Source organism: Notothenia coriiceps, unplaced genomic scaffold, assembly GCF_000735185.1.
Source record: "Notothenia coriiceps isolate Sejong01 unplaced genomic scaffold, NC01 NC01_scaffold00017604, whole genome shotgun sequence".
Lineage (NCBI taxonomy): Eukaryota > Metazoa > Chordata > Actinopteri > Perciformes > Nototheniidae > Notothenia > Notothenia coriiceps.
This window is the reverse complement of record NW_011350305.1, coordinates 464-17,159: the sequence shown is the minus strand read 5'-3', so window position 1 is coordinate 17,159 and position 16,696 is coordinate 464. Positions and strand designations below refer to the sequence as shown.

Genomic DNA, 16,696 nt, shown 5'->3' with positions numbered 1-16,696 from the left:
TGCACGGGGTGCAGAATAGTTTCCCCCCACTTTTTGCCCGGTCTTTAGTAGAAATGTTCGTCGGTAAATGAGATGGATTAGATATTTTCATTTTGGTGTTTTCTCTATCGTGTGAGCTCCACACGTTCACTCTATACAGTGTTGTTTACATTCTGTGATGCGCGAGCTGATGACGTCACGTCAAGACGAGTTAACTTTTTTTTTCCTCAACTTTGTGTGGAAAAATGCCGGGATTATGCGGCCTTTTGATAAATATGCGGCCTTTTAGAAATCTGCGCCATTTTGCTGATTATGCGGTAAATTCTGCGATCGCAGAATCGCGTTTTTCTGGAGGGTCTATATAATGTGCTGGCCTGGCCATGAAAAGCAGTGATATTCACGTTCAATTATTAATCGGCAAATGCAATTCTATTTTTATCTGTACGGTGGCCATAACGTGAAGCAAAACACTTCCATTAGGAGAAATGCAATGGAGTTTCAACAAAGATGGACATAAAAAGCAAAGAAATAAATAAAAGCACAAATGTGCCAAAAAACAAGAAGAAACATCCTCACCAACGCATGTTTTCATGACATTGATGTTTCTTCATTTGCATGTGTTTTGGCACATTTGTGTTTGAATAATTGTCATTTTTGAAACTACAGCGCGTTTCTCTTAATAGAAGTGTTTTGGGCCGTTGTAGCGCGTATTTTAATAGTATTTCAGGTCAAAATTTGAATTTAAAAAGTAGCTAGTAAATAAATCTGTAAAAAAAAGTACAAAATTGACCTCCAAAATGTATTAGAGTATAATAGAGTAGTATGTTAATCCTCGGGTTATAGTTTCTCTTTTAACTTGCAATAGCCCTGAAACCTGTACTCACTTTTTAACTCACTGCATTTACATTTTAATTCAATAACTGGTACTACTTTGAACACTTGTTCCTGTATATTCAGGTGTAGGTTAGGGTTATGGTTATTTTATTATTGTGTATTCTAATCTTTCTGCATAATTTAATAGTATGTTTATTTTTATTTATAATGTGTACACAAGTGTACACCATTGTGAGGTGGGCAGGACATTGAAGATAACTATGTGAATGTTTAACTGATGACAGAATTATATGGTGTTCAATTATAGTTGGGTAATAATAAATCATCCAACATTATTATTAATCATCCAACATTATTATTAAGTAACCATTAATACCATTATTATTAAGTAACTACAACCATTAGTAAGTTAACAGAAAACTAAGTTGCAGCAATTCTGCTAAGAGTTTATTCGTTCATAAATATTTCATATGTCTAGCTTCTTAAATGTGAGCATTTGCTTTTGCATTAAAAATATTTTTCAATATTTTTCAAGATTTAGCTATAACTACAAGAAGCTGAAGTCAAAGGCTCATGCGAGGAGAAGTTATGCAATAAAACAAAAGCTAAGAAATGCCCGCATTAAGACCCTCCTCCTCCTGAGAGAAACCACATTACAATCACAGAGAGGTTATAAAGCGTCGGCAGCGCGCACGGTCACAGCAGCCTGCTCTCCAGCGCGCACTCATCCACCTGTTGTTGTTGTTGTTCCATTGACTCCGGACCACCGAACCTACTTACAGGACGCAAACATGGGACAAGACGCGAGACCCAACTGGGATAACCCCTTACAGTTTATTTTGGCATGTGTATCCTATGCAGTCGGACTTGGGAACGTGTGGAGGTTTCCATACCTCTGTCAAATGCACGGTGGAGGTAAGTCATTCATTCCCGACTGTGAACCGCTTTACCTAGATAATAAGTTATTATACCACTAGGTTATCACCAGTTCATTTTTAACCAGGACTCTGCCTTCTACCCGCCTGAAGACCCACCTCTTTTCCCTCGCTTTCGAGTCAGTTTGAGCTATGTTTCATCGATTGTTATGCTTTTATTGTCTGTCCATAGCCTTTATGTGCCTTTTATCTATCCTTATATATATATCCTTTATATCCTATTCATTATGTGTGGCCTTTTATCTATTCTTATGTGTGCCTTTTATCTATTATTGTAATATTATATTTTATTATAATGTTATGTTTGCTGTGAAGCACTTCGGTAAACCCTCTGTTTTATGCTATATAAATAAAGTGGATTGGATTGGATTCTAATAGCGATCTAAGAGGCTTTAGCAGTGACCTACAGTGACATTTTCATCAAGGTTTATTCCCATGTGAGACTGGGTCTGAATAACACAATACTAGTTTAACAGGGTTGTGCCAGTGTACATGCTGTATGCTTTACCCTCTTTGTGTAAAATCCGCAGAGGTGGGGAGAAGCACCAGAGTGTAATACTGTTCTATGTAAAATTATTGATGTATTAGCATCAACATACTGTAATCAAGTACTGTGATATTCCTTTATGTCCAAAAGTATAAGTAGTCATTGTGGAGATTGGTCCATTTCAGAATAATATGTATGATATGTTTTATAATGATTGATCATTAAAGTGTTCTCAAAGCTGGTAAAGGTGCAGCTAGTTTGAATGACTTTGTATACTGCAGGGTAGCTTGTGAATTTACTCCATGTGGAACTAAAGTCTGATTTAAGACTTGATTATATTTCACATCATTCATCCACATCTGTAAAGCAACTAAAGGTATTACATAAATGTGGTGGAGTAAAAGTACACAATTTACCTATACAGTAAAAAGTAACATAACAAGAGAAATACTCAAGTAAAGTACAAGTATCTCCAAATTGTATAAATCTACTCAGTTACTTTACCCCACTGAAGAAGTGGAAAAAATTTCTCAGATCATTGACCTTGTTAATAATAAAACCTATTCATGGTGTTGCTTAAATAAAAGTACTTGAGTTTAGCGTAAACTGAACGTACTGAAAGGTGAAGCTAACTAATGAACAATTCTACTTCCAGATCCATATTAGCACATTTATATTCATTAGTTTATTTAAATGCAGTATTGATAACATGTAGCTGCTAAGTAACTAAAGCTGTCACATAAATGTAGTGGAGTAAGAAGTACAGTATTTGCTTCAAGATTGTAGTCAAGTAAAGAAACTAATCAAAATACTGAAGTACAACTACTTCAAACAGTACTTGAGTAAATGTACTTAAAGGAAACATATTAAGCAATGTTTTTATTGCCTGCAGTCTGAGTCATCCAAGCTGTTTCTGAAACATCAAAAGGAATGGGCGGAAAGCCTTATTGTTATACAGTGAGTTTACCTGAAGTTTAAGCTAGCCATAAACCTATTGCAGGTCATAAACTAGGTTCGAACCGGAATTAGTAAACATTGATAATTATGCCGCTTATCTACAGACTTTACACTCTAACTGCTGCCAGAGCACCACAGGGAAGTGATAAAAGACTAAAACAGTAAAATATAATTCACGACAACGCAAACATTACTACAGATCAGAATGAGCTAAAAGATACTCAGTGGTGGAATGTAATTACATACATTTACTCAAGTTTTAGGAACCTTTTGAGGTTTTTTAAAATGTTTACTTCTAAGTATTTCTTTGTTTCAATTTAGTATTTCTACTTCTACTATTAAAATATAAAAGAGTACTTCTTCCAATACTGAATGTACTCCCTTCAATTAATTGGTTTCTTCTTGGTGTACTCCACCATATGTATAAAGATGTCTCTGTTAATGAGAGTTGCTTTTGTACAGTGTGTCCTATGTGGAACAGGAATGATAAAACAGTAGTATGTGTAAAACCAGTGAATTTCAGATATTCTTGTCAAACACAACATCCACAGCAGATATAATGTGTTCAGATGGGACAGTTGTTATGTCTTTATTAGTCCTTTGCATGGATCACTGAGCACACATCTACTGTAATTACTGTCCTTAAAGTGCATGTTAACAGCAGGAAACATGAGACATGTGACCATATTTCCTGCTTAGTTCATTAACCCAACAAAATGAAGGCGACAACATTTAGTAAATCCAAGCAAAGCACACATACACCTAACCCATGGAAGTTAAAGCGTGAAACAACCATAATTGTAATAATTAAAGTGGCCTTATTATGTTCTTTTTCAGGTTCATGTTAGTATTTTGTGTCTCTACTGTGAAATGTTTACACGCTTTAATATTCAAAAAGCTCTTTATTTTTCTCATACTGCCTGTGCTGCAGCACCTCTTTTCACCCTCTGTCTGAAACCATAGCCCAGACTGCTCTGATTTGTTAGCTGGAAAGCTCTGTTGTGATTGGTCAACCACTTAGAGATGTCCCGGCCCTTAGCCTATAATGTACAACGTGTTGGAGCGCTAGCCAATAGAAGCACGAGTGTTACACATTGATATCATTATGTAACGGAAGTATACAAAGGAGTCCAATGGAGGCGTTTCATTTGAGATTTATTTACATGCACAAAAAACTATATACCACCCTACAGGAAATGGAAAATCCCAAATAGTATAATAGGGCTTCTTCAACAGATGCTATGCCTTTTTACTATTCCATAAATATGTAATAGTTTCCTAAGTAAAGAATGTCCTCTATTCATTGTACATTTTTCCTAACTGGAGACCTGACCTGCTGCATACTGACTTAACAACTTTAAAAGCATTTATCTGGAGAATTTGGAGTTGATTAATTTGAAGGGTGGGATAACCAATTCAACACTTTTCCACATAGTTCAACTAAAATAAAGTTATTTTTAGAAACTTATTTTTTTGTTTTTCAAGGCAAACCCTACCATAAGTGTACCAACTGGAAACAGGTACAGGAAAGTTGAACTCAATATGTCAGGTTATTGTTTGTGGCACAAAGCAGAGAAAACTGTCAACTACTTGGTATTAAAGTCAGCATTCACACATGTTAAGAGAGAACCAGACGCGATGATACAAAGTGTCAGCTATTCATCAGAAGAGACTTATGTTCACATGCATTCACATTCCATTCGATATCATGCCCTGCAAAAATAAGACATGCTGGGACTGGACATCGGACAACCCACTGGTTGGTCACTGGTCACATTTCCATATTTCCTGCTTAAAATAGTATCGCAGAAATACTTCGTACTGTATGTTCAGTGTATTGTGTTTCTTGTTTTGTTGGTCTTGTCTTTTACTTCTACTACATTTCCACCTTCAGGGGGGTTCTTGATTCCTTATTTCATCATGCTGATTCTGGAGGGTATTCCATTGTTCTATATGGAGCTTGCCATTGGTCAGAAGATGAGTCTGGGTAGCATCGGGGCATGGACTGCCATCAGCCCTTATTTAGGAGGAGTGGGTAAGTGCTAACCGACTGTACTGTACTGAATCTTCACTGTATTCAGGTTAAGTAGTGATGGGGAAGCACCGGAAAGGAAAACAGCCAGTTGGAATGTCATATTGTACTGTCAGTGAAATTACAATGCTTCTGGGGCTTTTGTAGTTGTAAGGGCTCCGATGTATTCCAATATGGGTTCAACCCTGTTGGACAAACCAAAACTCCGGAAGCTCTTGACTCTTTTGGGCTTAGCTCATGAGACTTGGTTTCTACGTCTTAGAATTTCGACTCCATTGAGTTTTTATTTGTATAAATCTTTGCCTTTATTGAATAAAGCAGTCCAAAAAAAGGGAAGGGGGAGGTGGAGAGAGGTGTAATATTTAATGAATGACATCCAGCAAAGGGCACTGTGGCAAAGTTCCTAAAGGAGTGAACTGACACAGAAGTACTTGGCAGCTATGATAAGAACTGTTTGCATCTTTAGATGATAAGGAAAGGTGCTTCAATGCTCTCCTTGTTATCTCCTTTAGCATAATGTTACAGCGGACCATCCTTTACATAAGGAAAGGAGATAATGCTGTCCCACAGTTCCTTGTTGTCACAACATTCAAAGGGATGTTATCATTGGGCAGTCTACAGAAGCAACTGATTATGACCAACCAATCTATCATGAAGTTACGGTGCTTAATAAGCATTCTGCATATTATGCCATCTCGGCAAAGAGCTTATGATTTTAACTTTCAACACTATGATACATAAGAGGAGAATGTTGTGCTAATTACTTATTGGCATTCATGTGGATTAATTTGATTAATTCATATATATTTTGATATATATCATTAAAACTCATAAGGAATATCCGCTAATGCATCATGGTTACGTTGCCAAGTGTAAGTGCAATCGGATTTTTAAACACTCAGGTAAAGCCATAGAACCTGAATTTGCTTACAATTCAACCTCAGCCTCAGCCTTAGTATTTGGAATTCCCACCTTACCAGACGAGCTACAATGGTGCCATCTTAGACTCCTTGTTAACTCACATGGATACACTGACTTAGAATTAGGGTTTATAGGGTTATAAAATATGTAAATAGAAACAAAATGTTCTTTGTAATTGTTTTTTGTTATTCTCTTGTTTTAGGTCTTGCCAGTGTGGTCACATCCCTGTATCTGTGTCTCTATTACAACGTCATCAATGCATGGAGTTTCTGGTACCTCTTTCATTCATTTCAAGTGAGGTGCTAAATGACTAACTAATGTCATTTTTCAGTGATACTGATACTATTAAGAAACATAATGTTTGATCTCCTTTGGACAGTAAAGTATCACACTGACATTGTTCCATGTTTACACTTATTTCAGTCCGTCCTTCCTTGGTCAGTTTGCCCCATGAATTCTAACCGGACAGGACCAATAGAGGAGTGTGAAATTGCTACACCCACCCAGTACTTCTTCTACAGGGAAACACTGAACATCTCTCCTTCTATTGAAGAGCACGGAGGCGTTGGTACAGGCCAGGCAATGTGCCTTGTGCTGGCCTGGATTCTAACCTACCTGTTCATTGTGCGAGGTGTAAAGTCAACTAGAAAGGTGAGAGAGATCTAAGTTGCTCAAACATAAACAGTGATAGGCATTCTTCATTGTCCAAGGTCGGTTCTAGTCTGCCAAGTGAAACTGACAACTACAAATATAAATAAAAATAAGTACTGGGCATATACTGTATTGCATTTTAAAACGATTTTTATGTATAATTTTTTTTGAAGACAGTGCATGTATTCATTGTATAACATTATTTGTTTCAATAATCAAGTCGCAGCCAAAGCATTATCCTGATGATATAAGTGGAAGTCAACATTAGAGACATAATAATTATAATGCCTTTTTTATAATTTAGTACATTTAAGAAAATCCATGTATCAACATGATTTACCGTTAAAATAAACTGTACATTTATTAGATGAACGCAATCAACTGTTAGTTTAGCATCAAATCCCTATGAGGACTTAAATTATAATGCCAAGTGATGCTCAACCTTCTCAGAACTATTACAATAACTATATCTGCAACCAAATCACTTGAAAGAAGAACATAGTTCCTGCAATCATTCGCAATCACAAGAACAAAGAATTGTCTTGTTACATGGAGACCAAACTGGAAATGGCATTTAAAAGTGGTGAAGCATGCAAAGATGTATCTGTTGACCAGACTAGAGTGATGATGATGGGTGATGGACTTTTCCCACATTCCAGCCCAATCAACCTCAGTCACTCCCCTAATGAATTCTGCATCTAACTTTGCTCTCTGGCTCCTTCTGTAGGTGGTGTACTTCACCTCCATATTTCCATACGTGGTCCTCTTCATCTACCTGATACGGGGCATCACTCTTCACGGGGCCATAAATGGTGTCAAATACATGTTCACACCAAATGTAAGGTTCAGTTGTAACAGTCTGCTCAGTCCCCTGAGCTCCCAGCTGCATCTCATCCCCAAGCAGGCCGTTATTTAAGCCTCTCGTGCTCAGCCAGTCATTGCCAGATTATTTTCCACCAAGGCAAGACTCCCGAGCATTTTGTTCAGATTAAATTCCTGTTGCCGACTATGCCTGCCTCTGACCTGCCTGTTTCCGGAAGGAATCAGATGAAATAGCCTTCAGTCCCCCACCTTGGGATCTCTCTCGGTTACTGTCTGCCTGAAGCTGCTTTGTGTTTTCCATCTGACAACGTTTACCTACCTCCTGATCCGCTGCCTTGCCTAAAACTACCTTCTGCATGTCCTCTACTGTTTTGTCTGCCTGGACTTTGTACTCGCCTGAGTTGATTAAGTGACTGTAAAGCTGGCTATGAAGTAGCTTGGCCAATAGCTTGAGGAAACCAAGCTTCCCTTTTTTGTCTGGACTGATCCCCAAGTTCATCCAACTCGCCAAAAGACTGAACTCTCGGCAAGCCGAAGCCAACAGGATCGAGCGTACCATGGAATTCTGCAGCGGAGGTTTGGGTGAGCCACTCTGGATGAGAACATGCCGGAGCTTGTCAATGCCGTCCTAGTGCCACTAGCACAAACCAACCTACCAGTCTCCCGATGGCCTTCTGCTACCTCTGCCTGTGCCTATTGTCCCTGGTCCCACATCTTTCCAACTTCTTAAGGGCCTGCCATCGTCCAATGGATACACCACAATCCTGACGATGGAAGATTGGTTCACCAAGGTGGTCCACTTGATACCCCTGCACAACTCCTATTAACCAGAGAGAGCAAGATTGGCCCTGCATCACATCTAATGACTTGTGGTCTCCCCAAATATGTTCACGTCAGTATTTTGGAGGAAGTACTTTGTACTCTTATCACCAGTTTTGCTTCTGGGTTTCATCCCAAGTCCAATTGCCAACCCGAAGGGAATAATTGGGAGATGGACGATGAACAGAGAGCTCTAACATGCATGGTCTTCAAACACCATCGTCCCGGTCCAAGCAACTCATGTGGGTCAAACCAAACCACAACCTGTGTGTTACATTTGGGTCCAAACAAAACCTGTTACAAAATGTTGCAATAGGAATACAAACCTATGTGGGTGCGTTGCTTTACAGCAGGGGTTTCATCGTGGGCCACATTAACCTTATGGTTGCCCTCAAAGGGCCCATGGTACATTGAAGACTTTATAAATATTTCTACTCTCTATAATATTACAAAATTGCCTCTGCATTCAATTATTCCTCAAGTCATCATTTGAACTACCTCTAAATAAGGAATTGAGGGGAAATAATTGCTAGCAGATATCCAAGTGTACAACAATTGTACAAATTATTTTAAAATATAGTTATATTTTGCGTCGATAGGATTGACACAAAAAAATTTGGATGGCACACACACTCACATTTATCTGTGTAGTTATAACATACTGTAAGTCCAATGAATTTCTGAGACTAACAAACCCTCATCATATTTGATCAATCAAAGATAAGCCTTTTTAAGTGAATAATTTACTAAAGCAATTGTTTTACCATTATACAAACATTTTCAAGCACAATTTAAGTGCTGTATTTATCATCTGTATTTGACGATAATAATTTAGTCGTCTGAAACCTGTAGCCAAGACTTTGTTTTTATTTAAAACAGCGTCTTGCTATCAGCATGTCGTTCATTACTGTATATGAAGTTGTCATCCTGCCTGTTCAAGCTTACAAGAATATATTAATTGTCTGAATTGGGCAGAAGGAGTTGCACATTGTAGGTCAAGATTTTTTTATTAAAGCCAAAAACTAAAATAACCAGCACAAGTTTTTGGCATAATTCCATGTTAATCGCTGAATGCACCAGAGCAACATCCGACTGGTTTTGTCGAAAATTCTGGCTGCCTTTTGTTGCTTTCATGAAGGCTAAGGTTAGCAGTGCGGATGTGCCGTCGGCACACTGCCTGGACTGCGCTGCTAGAAAACACTTCAACCATTATTGTGTCTATGTTTGTCTAATGTGTCAGTTCTTACAATTGAATGTGTAACTTTGTGTGCTCATGTGTGCTTTTTGCATTTTGTTGTGTGCGTTTGTATGTTTCTAAACCTGTGCCCACATGCGTTTGTCTTGTTTCAGCTGGAACAGCTTCTCAACCCGACTACATGGATCAATGCGGCCACTCAGATCTTTTTCTCACTCGGTCTGGGTTTTGGGACGCTCATAGCTTTTGCCAGCTACAACCATTACAACAACAATTTTGAGCGCCAAGCCATCATTGTTTCCCTGATCAACTGTGGAACCTCCATCTTTGCCAGCATCGTCACCTTTGCCATCTATGGATTCAAGGCCACCGTCAACTACGAGAACTGCCTGGAGAGGTGTGTGTGTGTTTTGTGCTAATTAATTCATGATAGTGCAACCTTATCCTATGCTCTTCTTCCGAAGACTGAATTATTATCTAAATGATCACAGTTTTTATAAGGTGTAGTCCTTAAAACAGATAAAGTCATTATTTTAAGTGACTATCCATGTTGACGTTTATAGCCCTAGTGCTGCAAAACCCACTCAATATTTAAACCACACCCTCGACCTTGTTTTGGGATAAGATATTATGATATCATAAGTCTTTTTTTCTGCCACTTTGGATTAAGTCCCATATAGTGGTGCAGGAATTAATCCCAAATGAGTTCGCATTTAAGAGTTTGCTTTGTCTTAAAGCTAATGTTTTTTGATTTTGTTTGTGGTTAGAAGCCTGAAATAAGGTCTGTTGTTAACACAAGTTGAAGATACTTTCACGTTTTGTTTACGACATAAAATACATCAGTAAATAACCCACTGGTAGACGTCTGAAGCTTATATACATTATGTTATTAAAAAGGTGGTTGCTAATAAGTGGCTAAAAAGCTTACCATAAACCACCTTAATCCACCTCTTTTTCTCCTCTTGCAGGACACGCTTACTGCTGCTGAATACTTTTGATCTGGCAGAGGACAGCATGAGCATCGACCAGGTCTTTGACTGGATTGAGAAGCTGAACGCAACATATCCATTGCAGTTTGCTGAAATCGCCAACCAACTGGAACCCTGTAACCTGGAGAGTGAACTAGACACTGTATGTTCCTTATCATCTCAATATGTATAATTATTTACATGAAGCCAATACAATTGGTTCACATGATCTAGTACCCGTATTATAAACTCATATTTCAGTGATTTAAAGATTCCAGGGGCAAAAACACAAAAGGATTGTGTTGCCCTTGTGGTCGCTAAATCTGCAAAACTGAGAAACAATGCTAGTTTAATTCTAGCTAGCTGCGCTGCCACAAATGATGTGTCAGGGCTTAATAATTAAACAAATGGATTATTGAATAACTGATAATTTTACAACAAGTAAATTGCAACCAGCTTTGCTGTTTTTTTTAACTGCTTATATAATTTTTATGGTCAACATATTTTGTCACTCTGACTTTGATATGAAGCAGACAGTGGTTGCAAGTATAAGAAGTGCTATGAGCGATCCAATGTCTTTGTATTGGCGAGTAAAAAAAAAAAAAGGTCTTCCGTGGTAAGGAACAAATCTTAACAATATATTTTATGGAAAAGGCATTTCATCCATCCACTAGCGATAATATTTTGTAGCAATCTGAAATAAGAAACTAAGAGCCATGTAGTAGTACTTTGCAGTTGAGACATTGCAACAAGATAAGGTAAATACAGTATAGCACCTTTTTCCAGACCAGTACGATATGCAGCCAACAATCTGATGTGTTTTGACTGATAACTGCTTACTCTCCCTCAAGACCTCTTCACCTGTTCTTCCATCCTAGTAATAAACACTCGTTCTCCCACTTTCCTTTGTTCCAGGCAGTGGAGGGGACAGGGCTGGCCTTCATTGTGTACAGTGAGGCCATTAAGAACATGCCGTTACCCCAGCTGTGGTCAGTGCTGTACTTCTTCATGCTGCTGCTGTTGGGGATGGGCAGCATGTTGGGCAACGTCACTGCCATCATCACCCCGTTGCGAGACTTCAAGCTCGTGTCTCACCTGAGTGACGAGCTGCTCAACGGTAAGATCCAGGCAAATGGGACAGGTGGAAGACTTTCATAAAGTCCCAATAAGCTGTTTCATTATTGGCGCTTTTCAGTGCCGGAGTGAGTCCTCAGATCTTGTTACTTTAATTAAATGTAATTCTAGTAATAATGTTAGGTGCAAAACTGCTGAGAGATGAACAGTGTAAGCTAATAGATATTAATGGCTGCGATTGCGCAATTCCCATTCCCTATATATATATATATATATATATATTATATCATATGTAGATTAATCTGTATGTGGCCTGAGAGGTAACACCCAGGGTAAAGCACCCGCTCATTAAACTTATTGAGTGCAGTGCTAACAACAATCTCACCTTAAGTGTTGATGTGCTTGTCTGAGTTGCCTTACTCATGCAGGTATTTCAACTCTCCTTTTTCAGGGCATTTCGGGCACACTATTAAAAAAATGATGACAGATCCTGAACAATGTGAAACAATTACAGCGGTATATACCTCGCTCTCATCTCAGCTCTCCTGTTACATCAATTCCTATAGTGAACAAGACATGTCTTCTGCATTATGGAATGTGTTGCTATGCAGCAAATGTTACATTTGAAATGATTAAGCATCAGCGCTGTGTTTTCCTTCAGGTTTGGTGTGCGTGTTTTGTATGCTGCTCGGCCTGGGCTTCACTACCACGTCAGGGAATTACTGGTTCACCATGTTTAACGACTATGGAGCCAATTTCTCCCTACTCTTCATCGTCCTCATCGAGGTCATAGCTGTCAGTTACATATATGGCATTAAAAGGTTTGTGTATTTGATTGTGGTAGTGCTTTCAATTGTGTATGCCTTCAAATTAGCTTTTGTTAAGGCTCAACTTGATTTTAAAACGTTATCTTGTCATTTAAGGTTTGAGAAAGACATAGAAGACATGATAGGTCATCGTCCCAACTGGTACTGGAAGATCATGTGGGCAGGAGTCAGTCCTGTTGTTCTTATCACTCTCTTTGTCGTCTATATTGTCAACTACATCAGAGGAGGGACGCCCACCTACCAAGCATGGAACAAAGAGCTGGTGAGGCACATACATCCTTTCTCATCATTTATCAAAGGTTGCTTGTTCGGTAGGGACTTCTTGGTTAGAAAAAGAAAGAAAGGTATCCACTAGTGGTGTAACGATTTTGGAATCTGGTCATTAGAATCAGAAGCGGGCTTGATGATTCTCACTGATTCAGCATTTATTCTCTCTGTCTGCATCCTGCATAATACGAAGGAAAGAACATCAAACACAGCGAAACAAACTTTTACTGCTGTTACCTACTTTTTATTAATTAATTTTTGTATTTTTGTGTCAAACTGATTGTTCCCAGGTCAAATATGTAGACACGTGATCAAATCCCATCCAAGCCAACTTTGACAATACAGTATATAAAAATCTTTAATCTCCATGTATAATAATTTGTATATTGTAACCCTTAATACACAGCTATATGACCTGAAATTAAACATATTTTAAAAATCTTACTTTCGATTTCTAATAGAAACACACCAATTATATTTGAATTAAGACATTTACATTTTCAAGTAATGAGGTGTTTTGAGGGCGACTGTGGCTGCGAAGGAGTGCGATCGTCTTTCAACCAGAAGGTCGTGGGCTCGATCCCAGCCTGTGCAGGCAACATGTCCGATGTGGTGTGTGGCAATGGTGTGTGAATGTTAGTTCCTAGAGCAAGGTACACTGCTCTGTATGAATGGGTGTGAATGGGTGAATGACATGTAGTATGTGAATCTACAAAGCAACGCTTTTAGGGGTCGAAATTACTTGATAAGGCTCTAATAAGTGCAGACCATTTAAATCCAGTATTCTTTTTTCAAACATTTCATTTTTCAAAAATGACTGCATTTTTGAAAAGTATGGGGATTCCTCCAAAATTAAGCAATTTTCCAGAGAGAATAAGGTGATTTCATTTTTTTTGTCAATTGTAGTCATTTTGAAATTGTTCGGAAATGTGTCCCCAAAAGGAATTCTGTCAGTTTCTAAAAAATGTACTTTTTTTTTTTAAACATGAAAGGGATTTAAAAAAAGTTTGGAATTTTTCATAGAATAGTTGTTCAGAAATAAGGTTGTCTCATCAAACTGCCTCAGCTTGATAATGATTGTTTGATGTTCTGCTAAACTTCCTGAGTAATGCTTAACATCTGAAAACAAGTGTTAAATGTTACTGTTATTTTTCAGGGTAAATCGGTGGCGACGGACTATCCTGTCTTTGGTCAAGTGTTCATCGGCCTGCTAATGGTGTCGTCCGTCAGCTGTATTCCCCTCACAGCTCTGTATGTGTTCTGCAGGAAGAGGAAACGTGGAAACCATCCCAAGAGGCGTGCCGTCAGCACAGTATCTACTTAACCTCCAGCACCACCTTCCTTCCTTTCCTAGACACTAAATATCTATCCTTCAGCTGAAAGCAGCAATGATGCCAAATTTTATGGTGTTGGGTATTTTAAGGTGGATTTTTTTACTTAAAGTCCTACTTTTGAGCCTGATTCCAATCCATGCTCTTCCATACTGTGTAGTGCAACTATGCAACATGGTACAAGTGTAGATAAAGTGTTCTTATGCTAAACATTTTGAGCATGTATAAATGTATAAAGTCATAGCTTATTCAATGGGTTATGATATGTAGTGTTTTAGATAGTCAGTCGTTTTTTCATCAGTGTTGGTTCATAGTCATAGTTCATGTTGGTTCATAGTCAGCCTCAATACTAATTCCTCTTATTGATGGAGTAAGCTAGTTTAGGGTCAAATCAGGTTTATTTGAAGAGATGCAAAATCACAAATAAAATGTTAGTTCAGCAATAGGATTACAGAAGCTGAAGCATTACGAGTAGACATTGTTTTGGCAATTTCCTCTGTTTCAGGACTTTTTTAAAGTGACAGTATTTTGAATCAGGAGGAAAAGGAGCCATCTACACGACCTAAACAAAACTTTTTATTCCAAAAGATTCAAGATTGGATAGGCCCTATTATGCTTTTAGGGGGTTTCTCTTTCATGTGGTGTGTTATTTAGGTTTTATGCATGTAAATGTTCTGCCGAGGCTGTCACAGTAGAGGCACTTACAAATATGAACCTGAAGATGAGCATAATATTACCTCTTTAAACAACCTAGTAGTTTTGGAAACTGCACAAACATCACGCAACTAGTTTTAAGAAAATAATATGTTAGACTCAATTATAAAGTGTAAAACTTTACACCAGTTGTGTCATAATAGCGTGTATTGTCTCCTTTAAGCAGATTATGTTATATATGTGTTCCTTGGTAAGAAGGTTGTACAAATTACATATGTTTCCTTTATATTACGTTTTTTATTAGATCTACTTTTATATCTGCTTTGAAAAGGCTGGCATCTGCTATGTACCTTATCTATAAGAGATGTGTTTAAACAGAGAGCACATGAAGTCAATTGTCAATATATAATTTTAATATTGTCTTCAAGCCTTCAAATGTTTGAAATGTGTACATACTGTAGATAGTTGTGTCATCTAATGGGCGAATGATAAGAATATTCCATCATGTGATTTTGTTCTGTGCCAATAGCTTAATGAGACGTAAGTAACTACCACAGAGAATACTATTAAAAAAATAGATGTATGTGTCAAGAACATCTCAAGTAGTATATGATCATTTTGCTATTGTCTTATTGTCATACGTAGTGGATGGTGATCTTTATTTTTTATTAAATAAAAATGTCCATTTTAATAATGGAGTTATAGTCTTTGTGTGTGTATGTTTGTGTGTTACACCGTAGCTTTACTATTTGGTTTTATGTATTTCAGTTTGTGTGTACTGTAAGTTTATTATGCTTATCTATTTATTTATCTATAAATCAAGCTAGCTAACGTGTTCTATCAATCTACCAAGTAAACTATATAGTATATTACCGATACCCATCTAATAAGCTAGCTAGCAAATGTTGCTAGCTATCGCCAAATTTGTGGCTCTCGTAAATAAAATTGGAATTACTATTTAACACCCTATGGTTAGATTTGCGGACCTGTATCTACCATTCAGGCAGTGGGAGTCATTTAAAAAACATTGTTTAAGTCTTTTTTTTTTAAAGCAGACGAGTAACTCTTATACAGCCAGCGGCTCTTCACAGCTCCATACATCCCTGTTTATTCTGAATTAATTGTTTCTTTATTTCTTTTCTGTTATTACTTAATAACAGGTCATTCAAAAGCTTAAAACCGTTGCATAAAACAGCAACATGGAAGCGCCCTAGACCCAAAAAAGCATAAGATAATGATGGACCTAATCATACGACACACCAATAAACTGGAGCAGGCAGGAACAGGCATGAGTAGGAAAACACTAGGATTGGCGGAAAAAGAGATAACAAGGAGGCAAAAACACAAGGGCACAGCAAACGCGACCAACACAAGACAATGAGCCAGACAATTGACCATTGTACTTAAAGGTCTCCTATCATGCAAAATTCACTTTTTTATGTCTTTTGTACATAAATATGTTTCCCTGGTGTGTCAGGGAACTCACAAAGTGTCAGAAAACAAAACCCTCTCTCTTTCCTGTACCCAAATCTCTAACAACGGAGCTGATCCAGATTTGCGTCCGATATGATTAGTGGATCCACGGCACTATCAGAAAGTTGCTATCAGAAGCAATGCCCGACAGTTTTGGACTTAATATGGTCTTTGTTTACATTAGCAAGCATCGCTAACACTCAGTGTAATGGCAATTTAAACGTTCCAATGTCCTATATCCTTTGCCATTACTGGAGGGTTTAGAGCAGGGGTGTCAAACTCAATTTCATCGCGGGCCACATTCGTATAAAGGTTGCACTCAAAGGGCCGGTTGTAACTATATAAATATATGGGCCTAATATATATATATAAAATAATGTATTATAATTAGGGCCGGGACTCGATTAAAAAAATTAATCTAATTAATTACAGGCTTTGTAATTAATTAATCGCAATTAATCGCATTTTTA

At 37.8% G+C, this 16,696-nt stretch overlaps 1 protein-coding gene across 1 annotated transcript; it reads left to right on the top strand.

Moving 5' to 3' along the window:
• The first annotated feature begins 1,491 nt into the window (after positions 1 to 1,491).
• On the top strand, positions 1,492 to 15,452 carry LOC104950475 (sodium- and chloride-dependent transporter XTRP3). Its single transcript, XM_010777005.1, has 11 exons — positions 1,492 to 1,728; positions 5,087 to 5,227; positions 6,348 to 6,439; positions 6,569 to 6,796; positions 7,524 to 7,634; positions 9,788 to 10,029; positions 10,601 to 10,763; positions 11,516 to 11,717; positions 12,336 to 12,495; positions 12,598 to 12,763; positions 13,925 to 15,452. The coding sequence occupies exons 1-11, from the start codon at positions 1,605 to 1,607 to the stop codon at positions 14,090 to 14,092; spliced, it is 1,797 nt and encodes a 598-aa protein (XP_010775307.1). The 5' UTR covers positions 1,492 to 1,604; the 3' UTR covers positions 14,093 to 15,452.
• The last annotated feature ends 1,244 nt before the right edge of the window (positions 15,453 to 16,696 follow it).

Coding starts and splice junctions, on each gene's coding strand:
- LOC104950475 (XM_010777005.1), top strand. CDS start 1,605: ATGGGACAAGACGCGAGACCCAACTGGGATAACCCCTTACAGTTTATT. Junction 6,440..6,568: donor ACCTCTTTCATTCATTTCAA/GTGAGGTGCTAA, acceptor CACTTATTTCAG/TCCGTCCTTCCTTGGTCAGT. Junction 11,718..12,335: donor GAGTGACGAGCTGCTCAACG/GTAAGATCCAGG, acceptor GTTTTCCTTCAG/GTTTGGTGTGCGTGTTTTGT.